At 43.2% G+C, this 15,572-nt stretch overlaps 1 protein-coding gene across 1 annotated transcript; it reads left to right on the top strand.

Annotated features, from left to right (window-relative positions):
* The first annotated feature begins 11,671 nt into the window (after window positions 1-11,671).
* On the top strand, window positions 11,672-14,865 carry LOC138818125 (mammaglobin-A-like). The gene is made up of 3 exons (XM_070009041.1): window positions 11,672-11,741; window positions 13,272-13,456; window positions 14,797-14,865. The coding sequence occupies exons 1-3, from the start codon at window positions 11,687-11,689 to the stop codon at window positions 14,848-14,850; spliced, it is 294 nt and encodes a 97-aa protein (XP_069865142.1). The 5' UTR covers window positions 11,672-11,686; the 3' UTR covers window positions 14,851-14,865.
* Window positions 14,866-15,572: the final 707 nt, after the last annotated feature.

The raw sequence follows: 15,572 nt of genomic DNA, 5'->3' as shown, positions 1-15,572 counted from the left end.
ATACAGAGAAAGCTGGACTGATAAAGAGATAGACACACAGGCCCATCATTACGGATTAAAACAACCTGTGTCTTGCCCACATGGAAGTTGGTCATTGAAGAGGATGTCTTGTCTACATGGGTTTGGTAGTTGCCCACATGGAAGTTGGTCATTGAAGAGGATGTCTGTCTACATGGGTTTGGTAGTTAGAACCTTAGAGCGAGCCAGGAAGAGGGTACATCCTTGTCCACCTGAGTGAGACAGGAAAGCCTCACCCCATAGCAACAAACTAGGCCTTGACAAAAGGAAGTGAGGCAGGTAGGGCAGAGGGTGGGTCACAGCCAGGGAGTTGGCATTCCTGAACAGATCTTGCTAAAGCAAGAGAACCTCATTCATCTTCTCTGACCAGTGTGAAGACTAGGGCCCAGTCCATTCCTGGGAATATGAGTGTTGTTCACACCATCCCTCCCTAAGGTGAATGAAAATGAAAGATGATGAATATGTTTTCTTTTTGTTTGGGGGGGGGGCGGTTCTTGAATTCATGTCCTGGGCACTGTCCCTGAACATTTTTGCTCAAGGCTAGTACTGTACCACTTGAGCCATAGCTCCACTTCTGACTTTTTTGGATGGGTAATTGGATGAGTCTCACACTCTCCTGCCCAGATTGGCCTGAAACCACCATCCTCAGATCTCAGCCTCCTGAGTAGTTAGGAGTATAGGCATGAGCCACCAAAACCCAACTGTAAGTAACTGAAAAAGCACAAAGGTTTACTTTTTTCTGGTGTAGGGGAGTCAGTTATGGGACTTGAACTGGGCAATGTTCCTGAGATTTCTTGCGAAAGGACAGAGCTCTACCACTGGGTTGAAATGGACTTAGAATATTTAGAGGTGCAGATACCAACATTTTAATAGTTTCCAGTCCATGAACACACTAAGTATATCCCATTTGTCTTCTTTTTCTCAGCAATGCTTTGTAGTTTGCTCTGCACTGGTCTTCTAGATCATTTGTCAAATGTATTCCTAATGTTTTTGTAATTATAGATGTTACAATCATTTGCATCATTTCTATTTCTGCTTACAGTTAACATGGAGAAATACAATAGTTTACATGTCTTGCATTCTGCAACCACGCTAAACTCACTCAGGTCTAATAACTTTTCAGTAGATATTGTATTTGCCTACAAGTCAACTCAGGTTTGGCTTGGCTGGTGCTGGCGAGTGAACTCAAACCCTTTGGCATGCTAAATACACACTTTATATACATACTTTATATCCACTCTATATCCACCACTGAGCTCTATCCCTAAGCCCTGAAGAGTTTAATTCTTCCTTCCTAATACATTTATCTTTTTCTTAGTGCTCTTGCTACAACCTTACCTGTTCAGAAGAGTGGGCATCTGTGCACTGAGCCTGGCAGAGAAGGAACATAGCCATTCCCCATGGACTGTTGGTTGCTACAGGATTTTGCTTCTATTTTTCCTTTTTTTTTTTTGTCAGTCATGGGGCTTGAACTCTAGGCCTGGGTGCTGTCTCTGAGCAATTCAGTTCAAGGCGAGGGCTCTATCACTTGAGCCACAGCACCACATCGGTTTCCGGGTAGTTAACTGGACATGAGTCTCATAGACTTTACTACCTGGCTGGCTTTGAACTGCAAGCCTCAGATTTCAGCCTCCTAAATTGCTAGGATTACAGGAATGAGCCGCTGGCCCTGGCTTACCTATTTTTAAAATTAATTTTATCTTTTTTTGTGTTTGCATATGGTACTGAGGGATCGAACCTAGGGCCTCATGCATGCTAGGCAAGCCATTGAGCCACATTCTCAGCCCAAGTGCTTCTATTTTTTATACAAGTGCTTTATTAAAGTGAGGAAAACCCCTCAAAGTACACATTCACTTTTAATCATGAATTACTAATAACAAATTGTCAAATTGTTGAGTTTCTGTACCTACTAATTTAGTCCCATTTTCCTCTTGTATTAGTGAATGACACTAACTTTTGAATGCTAACTCTATTTTGTCGGGCTTCAATAGCTAAAACTGTGTTAGCAATTGACAGGAATGCTGGTGTATACCTGTAATCCTAACACGCAGAAGCTGGAGGTAGAAAGACAGCCAAGAATACATAGGAAGTCTGTCTCCCCATCCACTCCCCCAGGGTGCTTGGTTTATGAGGGCCAATGGTCTGCCTTTCTTGAAATATCTTTGGTTTGTGGCCAGGGCAATGTTTGTTTCATAAGAGGAATGGAGTATTCTTTCCTCCAGATTTCTTAAAGAAACCGCAAAAAAAAGTTTTTTTTTTTTCCCACAAAAATGTGGCAATATTCACCACTCAACTCTCTAGAATATAGTTTTCTGAAATTAAAAGTCCAACTAGGGCTTCTATTTCTTCAGTAAACTGAGAAATTCTTATTTCCATTTATTTAAATTGCCAAATACATTCTCATTTCGTTTTGGGATTTTTGTATTGTTTTCTCGTTTTGTTTGTGTCAGGGTCCTATTATGTGGCCTAAGTTGGCCCCAAACTCATTACACAGTCTAGGCCAGCCTACAACTCTAGATCCTCTGGCCTCACTCTCCTGTGTAGCACCAATTGGCTGTGATGCCAATGTCTCCTGATTTACAAGTTGGTATCTCACCTCTGTTCACCTCTGACCAGTCAATCTTGAATTTCTCAGTAACCAGTTTAGAATTTTCTCTTACTTTTCTAATACCAGTGGCTTCTTTTCTGCTACTGCTATTTTGGACCTTTCACTAGAATTTGCTCTTCCTTTTCTAGTTTCTTAACGTAGAAGAAATTGAGTTCACTGGTGAGGACTGACTTTGTCCTAATGAAAGCATTTAGGGCTACAAATTTCACTGAGTGTTGCTTTAAGTTGCGTTACAAGACACAGGTCCACACACAAGAATCAACTGTATTTCTACAAGCCAGCAATGGAACTAAACAAACAAAATCAGATAAACAATACCATTTACAGTAACTCCAAGAAAATAAATATATCTCACAAAATATATAGTTTATGGATGGTAAAACCACAGAATGCTGCTGGTAAAGAAACCAAAGATGTCAACAGAGGAGCTGCGGTGTTCATGGGTTGAAAGAATTATATCCTTTTCTCCAAAACTTATCTAAGGACAAACTGCAGTTCCAGCCAAAATCCAAGTGGAATGTTTCTGTAGATATTCAAAATTTCAAACTTTCCATGGAAAGTTAAAACAGAATAGCCAAAATAATTTTGAAAAGGACAATTAAACCTGGAAGAACTGCACCACCAGATTAAGACTTATTGGTGTTGAATTCCAGTGATAGGTGGAAAAGAAGAAACAAGCATCAATGGAGGAGGTTAAGAAGTCAGAAACTGCTAGGCACTGGGGGGCTCAAGCCTATAATCCTACTCAGGAGACTGAGTTCTGATGATCATGGTTGGAAACCAGCTCAGGCAGGGAAGACCAGGAGACTCTTATTCACCAGCAAAAAACCTGAAAGTGGAGTTGTAGCACAAGTAGTAGAGCACCAGCCTCGAGTGAAGGGATAGCACCCATACCCTGAGTTAACCGACATCAAAACAAACAAACAAACAAAAACCCTCAAAACTCGATCACATCAGTGTGGCTGATTCTTTCTTCCTTTTTCTCAGTCCCTACCTAGTCTGAACTCAGGAATTGATGATGATGAATTGAGTTTTGACAAAGACAAGAGGAATACAATGGAGAAAAGACAGTCTTTTTAACGAATATTGCTGGAATAACTACCAATAAGCCCTTAAACACAAACAAAACACAAATCTCACCCTTTAATTAAAAAAAAAAGTAACTCAAAAAGATCATATACCAAGATATAACATGTAAAATAAAGACATATTTAGAAGAGAGCACTGAAGGAAATCTTTGGGATCTGGGGCTAAAGAGTTCTTAGACATGACACCAGAAGAATATAACCTATAAAATAGTAAAGTTGGTCTTAGTCACATTAAAATTTCTTCTCTGTGAAGGAAATTTTTTAATGAAAAGCAAGCTGCAAGTGGGAGCAAATACTGCAGGACACATATCTGGCAAAAGATGGTATTCATCTTTTAAACTCAACAGTAAACCCAAATTTAAAAGCACTTAATTACCATTACGTCATTAGGGAAATGCAACCCAAAACCATGACCTATTAGAATGGACAAAACAAGAAATACTGACCATTGGCCATTGTGCTGAACAACTTTTCCTTAGAATACTATATAATTACATGCACAAGAAGTGACATTTTGGTATTGTGGTTTCAGACAAGACACCTGCTTTTCAGTCTACTACAGTCTCTGATAACAGGTGGCATCAGCTGGAACTGAATGAACCAAAGAAAGCTTTGCTTTCCACAGGCAGAGTCTTCTGAGCCTTCACTCTACCATGTAGGGTCACCATTTCCTCATTGCTTAAGGCACTGTTGTATTTAACCTTTATTTTTGTCCTAAGGCAGGAGTTGGCAAACTGTTTTAGTTCAGACAGAAAATGTTTCAACTTCTCGAGCTGCAAGTGTTCTGTAGAGTAGCAGTCTGCACAGCAGCTGGGGACAACAGGTGAGTGAATGGACATTTCTATTAGGTGTGTTCTCATCTAACTAAATACTGCCTACAGCTTGGCTGGACCCATAGTGTAGGGAGCCGAGGCGAGACTCCGCCCACTCCCTTGCAGCTTTGAGGTTTCCACCCCAGACGGTGCTTGGTGGGAGGCCTGGGCCGTGCGCGTGCACGAGCCAGGTAGAGTTCCCAGCCAATCCCATGACACCTGGTGACGGTGAAAGGCAGGCGACCAACAATAGAAAGACCCGTGTTCCAATTCCCTATATAAGCGGCTGTATTTCGGGTGCACGCTCTCTCGCGCCCAAGCTCTCCTACAACTAAAAGGCTCTCCAATAAAGCGTGATCTGAGAAGACTCCTGGTGTGGTGGTCGTTTTTCCTCGCTGGTCGAGTAGACGGTCACTACACCATAGGCCATAGTTTGCGACCCCCATGTGAGGGGCATGAGCAGTGGGCAGCTAGCGGGCAGGACCAGGGCCAGCCTTCCCTGATGCTAAGCACTGATTAAGCATTGCTTACAAGTACTGGTCCCAAGGGGGCTCAAGGGACATCGCTCTTCTCCATGGGTCTCAGGCTTTGGCACAGACCTGCAGACCTCAGCAAGAGTGGACCTTGAGTGGACACGCTGAGGAACACGCCCCTTTAACAAACAAGGAATATCTACCCCTAAACAGGAAGCAGCTATCACGAGATACTGACCCGTTTCCTGGGGGTTGTCTCACATCAGAATCACCCACACACCAGTACATCAGGGCAGGCCCCGCCCCCACAGGTGATCTTGAGGTACACTGCAGTGCCTCCAGAACATTCTACTGAAAATCCCCATCTCCACAATATCCACAGCAGGCTTCACGGCATATACTTTATTAATCTACCTCTCAGACACTAGAAACTAAAATTCAACTGAAATCGAAGAATCTATATACACAGTACTGCCTGAGGGCCAGTTGGGGCTGCTCCTAGTTCTTGAACCAACCTCCAAACTGGTCTGGGGCTCCCTTTCCCCTTGCAGCACAGAAGCCTGGCACTCAGAGGACAGCCACAGCCACTCCACGGCAGAGCCCTCAGCAATGGCACACCAGGCGGCAGGGCACCAGCCTAACACGCACACCACACAGACAAAATAGACAGACAGACACAGACAAGACACAGGTCCCGAGACTGCCGGAAGGGCAGAGTGCACGCATGCCTCAGTACTTCAGGCTGTAGGCCAGGCTGCTGGGGACCCGGGGCCCCTGCAGGGGTGGTGAGTTCCACACGGCAGAGCTGGTGCGCTTGTGGTAGCGGGGCTTGCTCTTCTTGAAGATGTCCTCCAAGTCCAGGGGGAGAATGGTTCCAAAGAGCTCCGCAAGGTTCGGGGGGTGGTAGTACTGGTGGACGATGGCCTGGCTGAGCTGGGTGCCTGAGAGGAACACAGAAGGCCGGGTGAGCTTCCCTACTTCCTCCTCCCCACCCCCACGTGGCAGCGCTGCTCCTGCCCAGCCTCTCCTGCTGAGCCAACCCCCTGCCCACAGCACCTAGTACCCGGTTCTCCTCCTCCTCGCTGACATCTGCTGGCAGCCAAAGCCAAGAAAGCCGCCCCAAGAGAACCCAGGAGCCAGGCTGAGCTCCATGAGCCCTTGGCTGGGGTGCTGCTCACCCTATTTGGTACACAGGGAGACTTGCTTCATGACACACAGCACACAAGTGGCAGAGCCAGGTTACAAAGAGAAGCCTGGTGCCAGAAGCACAGCACAGGTAGCTCAGCGGTAGAGCGCTTGCCTTGCACGCCTGAGGCCCTGGGTTCCATTCCTCAGCACCATATAAGCAAAAAGAAAAAAAAGCCGGAAGTGGTGCTGTGGCTCAAGTGGTAGAGTGCTAGCCTTGAGCTGAAGAGCTGAGGGACAGCGCCCAGGCCCCACAACCAGATCCCCCCCCCCAAAAAAAATAAAACAAGAAAGAACTATTTCCAGAATCTATACCTAGCAGAAATGGATGCATTTTCAGAGAATTACATATAGCCCAAACTGAACCAAATAGATATAAATCAATTAAATAAGACAATAACATACAATAAGATAAAGGAAGCAATCAGAAGTCTTCCAATAGGGAAAATCCCAGATGGATTCACTATGGAATTCTCTAAGACCTTTAAAGAGGACCTAATAATCATCTTGTCAAGCTCTTCCACAATACAGAAACAAAAGGAGAAATCCCAACCTCATTCTATGAAGCCAATATCACACTCATTCCCAAAGCAGGCTAAGATCCAACAAAAAAAAAAAAAAAAAAAAGAGAACTGCAGATCAATCTCTTTGATGAACAAAGATGCAAAGCTCCTCAATAAAATTTAATCAATAGAATCCAGAACCATATAAAAAGCCACATATTATGATCAAGTAGGCTTCATCCCACAGATGCAGGGCTCATTTAACATACAGAAGTCAAAAGATGTTATTCATCACATCAACAGAGCCAAGGTCGAGAACCACATGTTTATCTCCATTGATGCAGAAAAGACTTTTGACAAAATACAGCATCCATCCATGTTAAAGGATCTGGAGAAAATAGAAAATACGTTCTTTAAAACAATAAAAGCCCAGGTAGACCCATTGCAACAATGAGCTATACAAGGCATTATGTCAAAAAACGAACTTTACAACTTTGGGAGTGGGGTGGGGGTGTGATGGGAGGCGATGGGAAGGGGAAACAAAGGAGGAGGCAACAATGTTTGATAAGAAATGTACTCATTATCTTGCCCATGTAATTGTAACCTCTCTATATGGTATTTTCAAAATAAAAAGAAACAATAAAAGCCATATATGACATACCAACAGCCAATATCATCACACTAAATGGGGAAACACTACAACCATTTCCCACTCTCTTCACTCCTCATCAGTATAATTCTGGAATCTTTAGCCAGAGAATAAGGTAAGAAAACTACATTAAAGGAATTCACACAAGGAAGGAAGAAGTTAAACTATCCTTATTTGCAGATGACATGATCTTATACCTAAACAATCCCAAAAACTCCACTTCCAAATTCCTAGAACTTATAAACCACTCCGGCAATGTAGTAGGATACAAAATTAACCCACAAAAAATCAGTTGCCTTTCTGTATACCAACAATGTACAGGCAGAAAGGGAAATCAGAGAAACAACCCCATTCACAATAATCTCCAAAAAATACCTAGGAATTAACCTAACCAAAGATGTAAAGGACCTACTTCATGAAAACTACAAAAACCTAAAGAAAGAAATCAAAGAGGAGACTAGGAAATGGAAGGACATCCCATGTTCATGAATAGGTAGAATCAATAGGTAGAATTTTGAAAATGGCCATACTGCCAAAAATGATATGCAAATTCAATACAATTCCCACCAAAATCCCAATGACATTCTTTACTGAAGTAGAGAAAACAATCCAAAAATTCATAAGCAACAATAAAAGACCTAGAATAGCCAAAGCAATTCTAGGCAAAAGAAACAATGCAGGAGGTATCATGATACCAGATTTCAAGCTCTACTATAGAGCCATAATAACAAAATTGGCACAGAAATAGACCTAAGGACCAATGGAATAGATTAGAAGATCCAGAAATAGAATCACATCCTTATACTCAGCTGGTGTTTGACAAAGGATCCAAAGGCATACAGTGGAAGAAACATAGCGTCTTCAACTATTGGTGCTGGGAAAATTGGGCGGCCACATGCAGAAAGCTAAAAGTGGACTCCAGCCTGTTACCATGCACTAACATCAACCCAAAATGGATTAAAGACCTCAACATCAACCTGAAACTCTGAAACTACTGCAGGACAGAGTGGGAGAGACACTAGAGCTTAGAGGCACAGGCAGGAACTTCCTGAACAGAGTCCCAGGGTCACAACAAATTGGAGAAAGACTTGACAAATGGGACTACCTTAAAAAGTTTCTGCACAGCTGAAGACATAGCTACCAAACTAGAAAGACAGCCAACCATTTGGGAAAAGGTTTTCACCAGCAATATATCAGACAAAGGCCTAATATCCATTATATACAGGGAAGTCAAGAAACTAATCCCTCCCAAATGGGCAAGGGAGCTAAAGAGGGATTTCTCAGAAGAATAGATAAAAAATGCCAAAGAAACACACAAGGAAATGTTCATTGTCCCTGGCTGTAAAGAAAATGTAAATAAAAACAACCCTGAGATACCTACCACCTTAACCCAGTCAGAATGGCCCACATCCTAAATTCAGCCAATGACAAATGCTGGTGGGGATGCGGAGAAAGAGGAACGCTATTGCACTGCTGGTGGGAATGTATACTAAAACAACCACTTTGGAAAGCAGTCTGGAGGATCCTCAGAGACCAAAATATAGACCTTCCCTAAGACCCAGCCAAACCACTCCTAGGCATCTACCATGAACAACAGGAACCAGGATTCACAGACACCTGCACCTCCATGTTTACTGCAGCACTGTTCACAATAGCCAAGATGTAGAAACAACCCAGATGCCTCACTACAGATGAATGGATCCAAAAATTGTGATACCTATATACAATGGAATATTACACAGCTATTAACAAGGACAAAATAATGGCATTTTCAGGGAAATGGATAGAACTAGAACAAATCATGTTGAGCAAGGTAAGCCAAGATCAGACTGACAAATAGCACATGATCTCCCTGATATGCAGATATTAAAATCTAATGCAAGGAGCTATGACAAAGTAAACAGAACTCAAGAAACAAACAAACTTCTTAATTTGCCATATCATTTCTAGCTGACTCCATATTCTTGACCTCATATATGGTGTATACATGTGCACATCTGAGGGAAAATAGGTAGATTGTCCAGAATCAGAGGGAAACAGGAAAAATACAGCAGAGGGGCCAACAGCTGCATTGGACATTGATGAAAGTAAACTAAGCAACTCGAGGGCAGCGATGGGAGGGAGGGAAGGAGAGAGAAAGAGGGGACTGCTCACACTAAACAAAAGGAAAGTTATATACAGATCACCCGATTTGGAAAAAATAGTTGTAACGTTGAAATAGTTGTAATAGAGACCATAAGCTTCATAGGCCGGGATAAGGACAGTGCGCCGCCTGGCGGTGACAATGTATGTCACTTTAAGTATCATCCAACAATACTGTGAATTGTGAAATTTATATAATTATTTAATCTCAATAAAGAAATATAATCAATTTTTTTCAATGCAACTGGGAGAAAAGGAGAGAAGGGTTGCACCCCTCAAAAGGAAATAGACTCATTACCTGACTTTTGTATCTGTAACTCCCTGTCCATCACCTTCACAAGAAAAGTGAGTTTTGAATGAAGCAAAACATAACGGCATGTAATTTTACTCTCCTCTCCTAAAACTGTTTTATTCTTGGCACCTCATGCTCCTCCCTTTGAATGATGAAAAGAACTATCTTGCAAATAATCTACACATCAAACAAGACATTCATGGGCAATCAGGAGCAGATTCAGCTCTCTGGCTCATGTATACATTTCCTTATTCTCGTTTATACTCGTCACAAATTTGTTTATCTTGTCACAACCTCCTTTTTGTTGCTCCTCTTGCTATTGTTTGTTTTCAACTATAGAAATCTCTGAACTGAGCAATTCCTTCCTCTCTACTTCTTGTGACTTTGGCAAGAACCATCTGCCTTCTGCCCTTCTGGACCTCATGTCCTTTCTGCTGAGATTCTCTCCCAATCTGCCCTGGACACCAGCATCAGCTGTCAAAGGCTGGCCAAAGATGGCACCTGGTTCCATCAGCTGCCCTCTGTGCTTCCAGGATCCAGTCCTTCACTAGTCACTTCATTGTTTCATGTTCTTTCTGTGTGTGGAAATTGTCTTGATCCCATAGAGATGAGCACTTGCTCTATCTCCTTGTTTTTTGGAGGAGTCTTACAGGTAAAGTGCTCTACAGATAATGAGCTTTCCTTCCACAACTGAACGTGCACACACTACTACTGAACACTGTCCATGGGACATTCTGCTTTGTTATTTGTTCAATAAACAACAAAGTAATGGAACAGAGTGGATGGCTGGGTGGCTAGCTGCAGGACCCTGCCACTCACGAATGAGTGCCTTACTCTAGGCCTGTGGTGAAGCAGCTCCATAGCAAACCTCTCCTCACTCTAAAACATCAGCATGGCCTCACTTGTTCTTGTGTCACCAATGAAGATGGGAGCTCTCAGAGACCAGTGCTGTATATAACTTGCAAAAGGACAGGTCACGACCAGACACGAACCCACGTCTTCCTCATCCCAATTCATCAATATTTGATCTTTCCAACCCTCAGCATTAAGGAATTCTTGTAAATTCACATGAATACCATTTGCATCCATGGAAGAAAATCCCTGAGATCGAACCCACGTCTTCCTCATCCCAATTCATCAATATTTGATCTTTCTAACCCTCAGCATTAAGGAATTCTTATAAATTCACACGAATACCATTTGCATCCATGGAAGGAAATCCCTGAGATCTACGAAGACATAGGATATCAGTCACAGATTCATGAACAAGCTAGTCAACTTCACTACGTGGAATTGTGCTTTTAACATGTCCGAACTAAAGGTCAAGAGTGAACTCTCCCCAAATGCAAGCACCAAGAGGAAGAAGTGTCACCTCCTCTGCTCTACGAGGTTGTGGTGCAGCCAAGCTTTTCAGCCACACACGACATGAAATGAGCATGAATCCCTTTACCTTGAAACACAAGGGAATAAAACCAAGAAGGCAAGGAGAATTTCCATAAAAGTACAAGGATCAGAATCAGGAGGAAGGTGAAGTAGAAGAATAGGATGAAGAAAACAAGATGGTGATAACAGACCATCACAACGGTAAACGTAGCAAACATGCCCGCACAGACCCCTTGTGTGAGCGCTGCATCGTAGCTTGGAGGCACTTGTGAGCAGTGTGGCAGTGGCCAGGTGCCATGATTGGATTTCCCCAACGGTCCAGGTTTCCAGCCAATCCCTGGGATCTGATGGCATCTTCCTGTTGTTTCCTGTACTGATGCCAGGCCAATCCTGTGGCCCATACTCTCCTTTGCTGGGAGGGATCAACAGCAGGATCTGAGGGATAAATAGAGGAGTGCTGGGTGCTCAGCTCCCGAGACAATTCCGTGATTCTGTTCACATCCAAGGCAAGAGCCAGCCACAAGCACCTCACCATGAAGCTGTTGGTGGTCTTCATGCTTGCTGCCATCCCCCTGTGCTGCCATGCTGGTGAGTTCTCTGCAGGAAAGGCTTCTTTGGGACCACAGGTTGTTACCTGAGCCCTTAGGGAACATGTCTATTCCCCACCCCCCACTCCAGGCTTAATGAAGTACAATGGGGCTGGGTGACATTTTTTTAAATAAAAATACCATTAATCCAGATCTTCAGAGAGGCAGAAGTCTGGCGGATATTTTTCCTGCCTTTGACCTTCTAGACAGTGTCTCATGTCTTCACAGGGCATTATGCCATGACATGAGGTGGTTCATGAAATGAGGATTGAGTAATAGAGTTAGATATTTGGTGGGATTGGTGGAAGAATGAATGCTGATGCTGGAGACAGACGCAGATGGATTTCTGAGAGCCTTGTGAGTCTCTTTAAATATGGACAGGAAATGAGAAACCTCCCAGAAACAATGTGCAGGCTGTAGCTAAGACCGATCATTAAACAGTTTCACCTCACATGGTATATGTTTGTGGGTTTGATCTGAGAACCCCCAAGAGGCATTTAGCTTCAAATACCTCCATGTTCAATGCTGACCAGAGGAGAATCCATGTCCTCCACAGTCCTCTCACTGCACTAATACAGCAAAATGCTGTCAGGCAGAGATGGTCAGCGTGGACCGACAGGGTCATGTTATATGCACAGCTTATGACGCTTGTTTGATTGCCTTCTGCAATTGTTCCCAAGTTGGTGCCCATTGGTAAAGAGACAAGGTGTGCATGAACTACATAATAACTGATGTAGGCAAGGATAAACCCAGCTCATTCCCACCCAGCATCTGCGTTCTTTCACCACAGATTGATCACATACGGTCACTTCAACTACAAGGAGTTTTTTACTTGGTTAAATAGTGTTTGGTAGCATCAAGGATTGACTTCAGGGCCTTTATTAGAAAATCCTTCTACTACTTGAACCAGTCCAGCACTCCTTTCATCTTTCTTTTCAATTTGCTCTTTAGAGAGACTTGTATGCTTTGTCCTGGGACTGACTCTTCAGACTATATAGATTCTCTTAGGAAAAGCCTGTGTTCACCCTCAGGCCTACACATAAGGTTCAGTTTTTCATTGCCAGTTGATACAGGCTATATTTTGACTTTCAAAAAGCTAGTGGAAAGTAAGTAACACTCAGTATTTCAAGAATATTTAGAAATCCCAATCACATTCTCAATGATAGCAATGACACATGGCATGCCCTTGAACACAAGAAGACTCAGTCTTGTTTAACTGGACACCAAGTCAGTTCATCTCATTTCTCGAGGGTTTTGTTAGCCAATGTTCCATAGCATTTATCTTCTTTGGCGTTGTGTAATTGGGCAAAATCGAATAGGACTTAAAGGACACCAAGAGCATGAATTTTCTGTGCTGGACCTAAGAAAGTTGGACACTGTCCCAATCCCTCTGTTCCCCTTCCATGTTTAACTCCTTTCTGAACTGGTGTCTCTATGGAGACCTATGATGATTGTCATCATCGACCTAAAAAGCACCGGAAATGGGTTTGTATGCCTGGCTCTGAGCCCCTGTTCTTCTGTGTTTTCCCAGGCTCAGGTTGTCAAGAGCTGGAAGATTTGATGGATGCAGTAATGAATCCAGAAGTGTCTGTGAGTGAGTACGAGGAAATGATGAATTCTTACCTTCTGAATTCCCCTATGACATCGATGGCAAAACTGAAACAATGTTTTCTCAGGCAGTCCACTGAAACTCTGGCCAATGTGAAAGTGATGATGGTGAGTTTGTTTTTTTTCTCTGGTACTTTCTATCATAAGGAACCCAGAAAATTCAGAGGTTGTGTTTGTCAATGTCAAACAAATTGGTATGCAAACTCTTTTTTTTTTAACCTTCATTCTTTTATTTTTTAAATGGTCTTTAAGTAGTTGTATAAAAAAGTTCCCATTCTACAAAACAGTATATGAGTACAAAGTGTCTGACAACATTGTCACCTGTCTCTTTAAATCCATCCATTCTCTCACTTTTTTTCTTTAACTGAGATTAGGTGATTATTCATAGTATTGTGGAATAATGATACTTAGTTAGAGTTACAAACACATATTAACTTTCACGGGCACATTGTCATTATCATGTCCTAGACAGTTTGTAAATTCTATGAGTTTTGACAATACAAGTTATTTTTTCCACATCAAGAGTACGCGCATTCTTTTAAAATATATCATTATGAGTGGAATTTCTGCTTGTTTGGCTCTCTGTGTGAGTGTGTGTGCATGTGTGCTAGTTCTAGGGCTTGAAGTCAGGGCCTAGGTGTTGTCCCTGAGCTTTTCTGCTCAAGGCTAGTGCTCTAACATTTGACTGACAAGCTCCACCTCTGGTTTTTCTCATGAACTTTCCCGCCCGGCTGGCTTCAAGCTCATTTTCAAGACCTTACACTCAGTACGTGAAAATGGTTAAAAACTCTTCCAGTTGAGCAGGACTTTTAGCAGTCCTGTGGTAAAAGAGTGGTATACAAAGAGTTCAAAGCGCTGGGTTCTCAGCAAATCATATCTGTGGCATCTCTACAAGTAAGTAATTCAAACATGAGCCAGCTTAGGGAAACATGAATCCAATGTACCATTAGGACTTGTAGAAAGAATGGCACTCCTTTGGCAACAAGAACTATTTCCTGAGCAGTAAATAATCTGAGCATATAATCTGATTTTGCTTCTAAAACACCTTGGATACTACTTATTAGAGCTGAAGAAAATACACACACACACACACACACACACACACACACACACACACACGAGTGGTTTTAGCTGGATGGTGGCTCACCTCTGTAATCCTAGTTACTTAGGAGGCTGAGATCTGAGGATGGCGGTTCAAAGCCAGCCCAGGCAGGAAACTCCGTGAGACTCTTTATCTCCAATAAACCACTAGAAAACCAGAATTGGTGCTGTGGCTCAAGCAGTAGAGCGCTCACCTTGAGCTAAAGAGCGCAGGGACGGTGCCCACGCCTAGAATTCAAGTCCCGCGACGGACCAATAAAAAAAAAAAAGAGTGGTTTTAGGTTTAAATACTTGACTCTGCAGGACAGAGTTGAACATGCAAATGATGGCCCCTTTCTGTTTTCCAGAATACGATATACAACGCGAAATGTGCTGCTTTTAACCTTCCACAAGATCCCTGACCCAGTGGACTTTGCAGTGTGCTCAAACACCAACTGCTGATGCTATAAAACCTAGATTTCCCCCCTTATTTCTGTCCTATTGTACAGGAGATGCAAGACAATTGTTGAAACATTTTCTTTTTTTGGGGGGGGGTCTGGTTGTGGGGTCTGAACTCTGGGCCTGGGCGCTATCCCTCAGCTCTTCAGCTCAAGGCAAGCGCTCTGCCACTGAGCCACCTTCCCAGCCCTGTTGAAACAATCTCATCCCAATAAACTAACTGCAAGCATGAAAGCTCTGTGTTGTTATTCTGCATAAGCAGAGGCTTCGGTAGGCGTCCCGTACCGCAGCATGCCCATCTACACACGTTCACAGTTATTCATGAAAGAGCCCCCGAGAGTCTTCAGGATGGAAGTCTCTGGAAAGTGCTTTCCCTGCTGAAGTCTGTCCTCAGCATAGGTCCTTTCTCTGGAGAAGCCTCTCCCTGCCTCCTCTCCACCACTGGTGCACACAAGCCTCTCTAAAGACCTCAGGCTGGTGCCATCTACAGTTGGTTCAGATCAGATTCCTCAGGGTACCTCCCTCCCCACCCTTGCCTTCTCCTCGCTTCCCAAAGTTGAAGAAAGAAGAGAACTTAAAACACACTTCTCCTTTACTTTAAGGTGCCAGGACCACACTGGAGGGTGAGACAGGCTTGTATAGACTTGAGGAATGACAGTGACCTGTGTCTGGACAGAAAGCTCCA

Source organism: Dipodomys merriami, unplaced genomic scaffold, assembly GCF_024711535.1.
Source record: "Dipodomys merriami isolate MVZ:Mamm:240054 unplaced genomic scaffold, mDipMer1.0.p SCAF_712, whole genome shotgun sequence".
NCBI classification, from domain to species: Eukaryota; Metazoa; Chordata; class Mammalia; order Rodentia; family Heteromyidae; genus Dipodomys; species Dipodomys merriami.
Note: the sequence above shows the minus strand (reverse complement) of the source record. Positions and strands in the feature narration are given on the sequence as shown.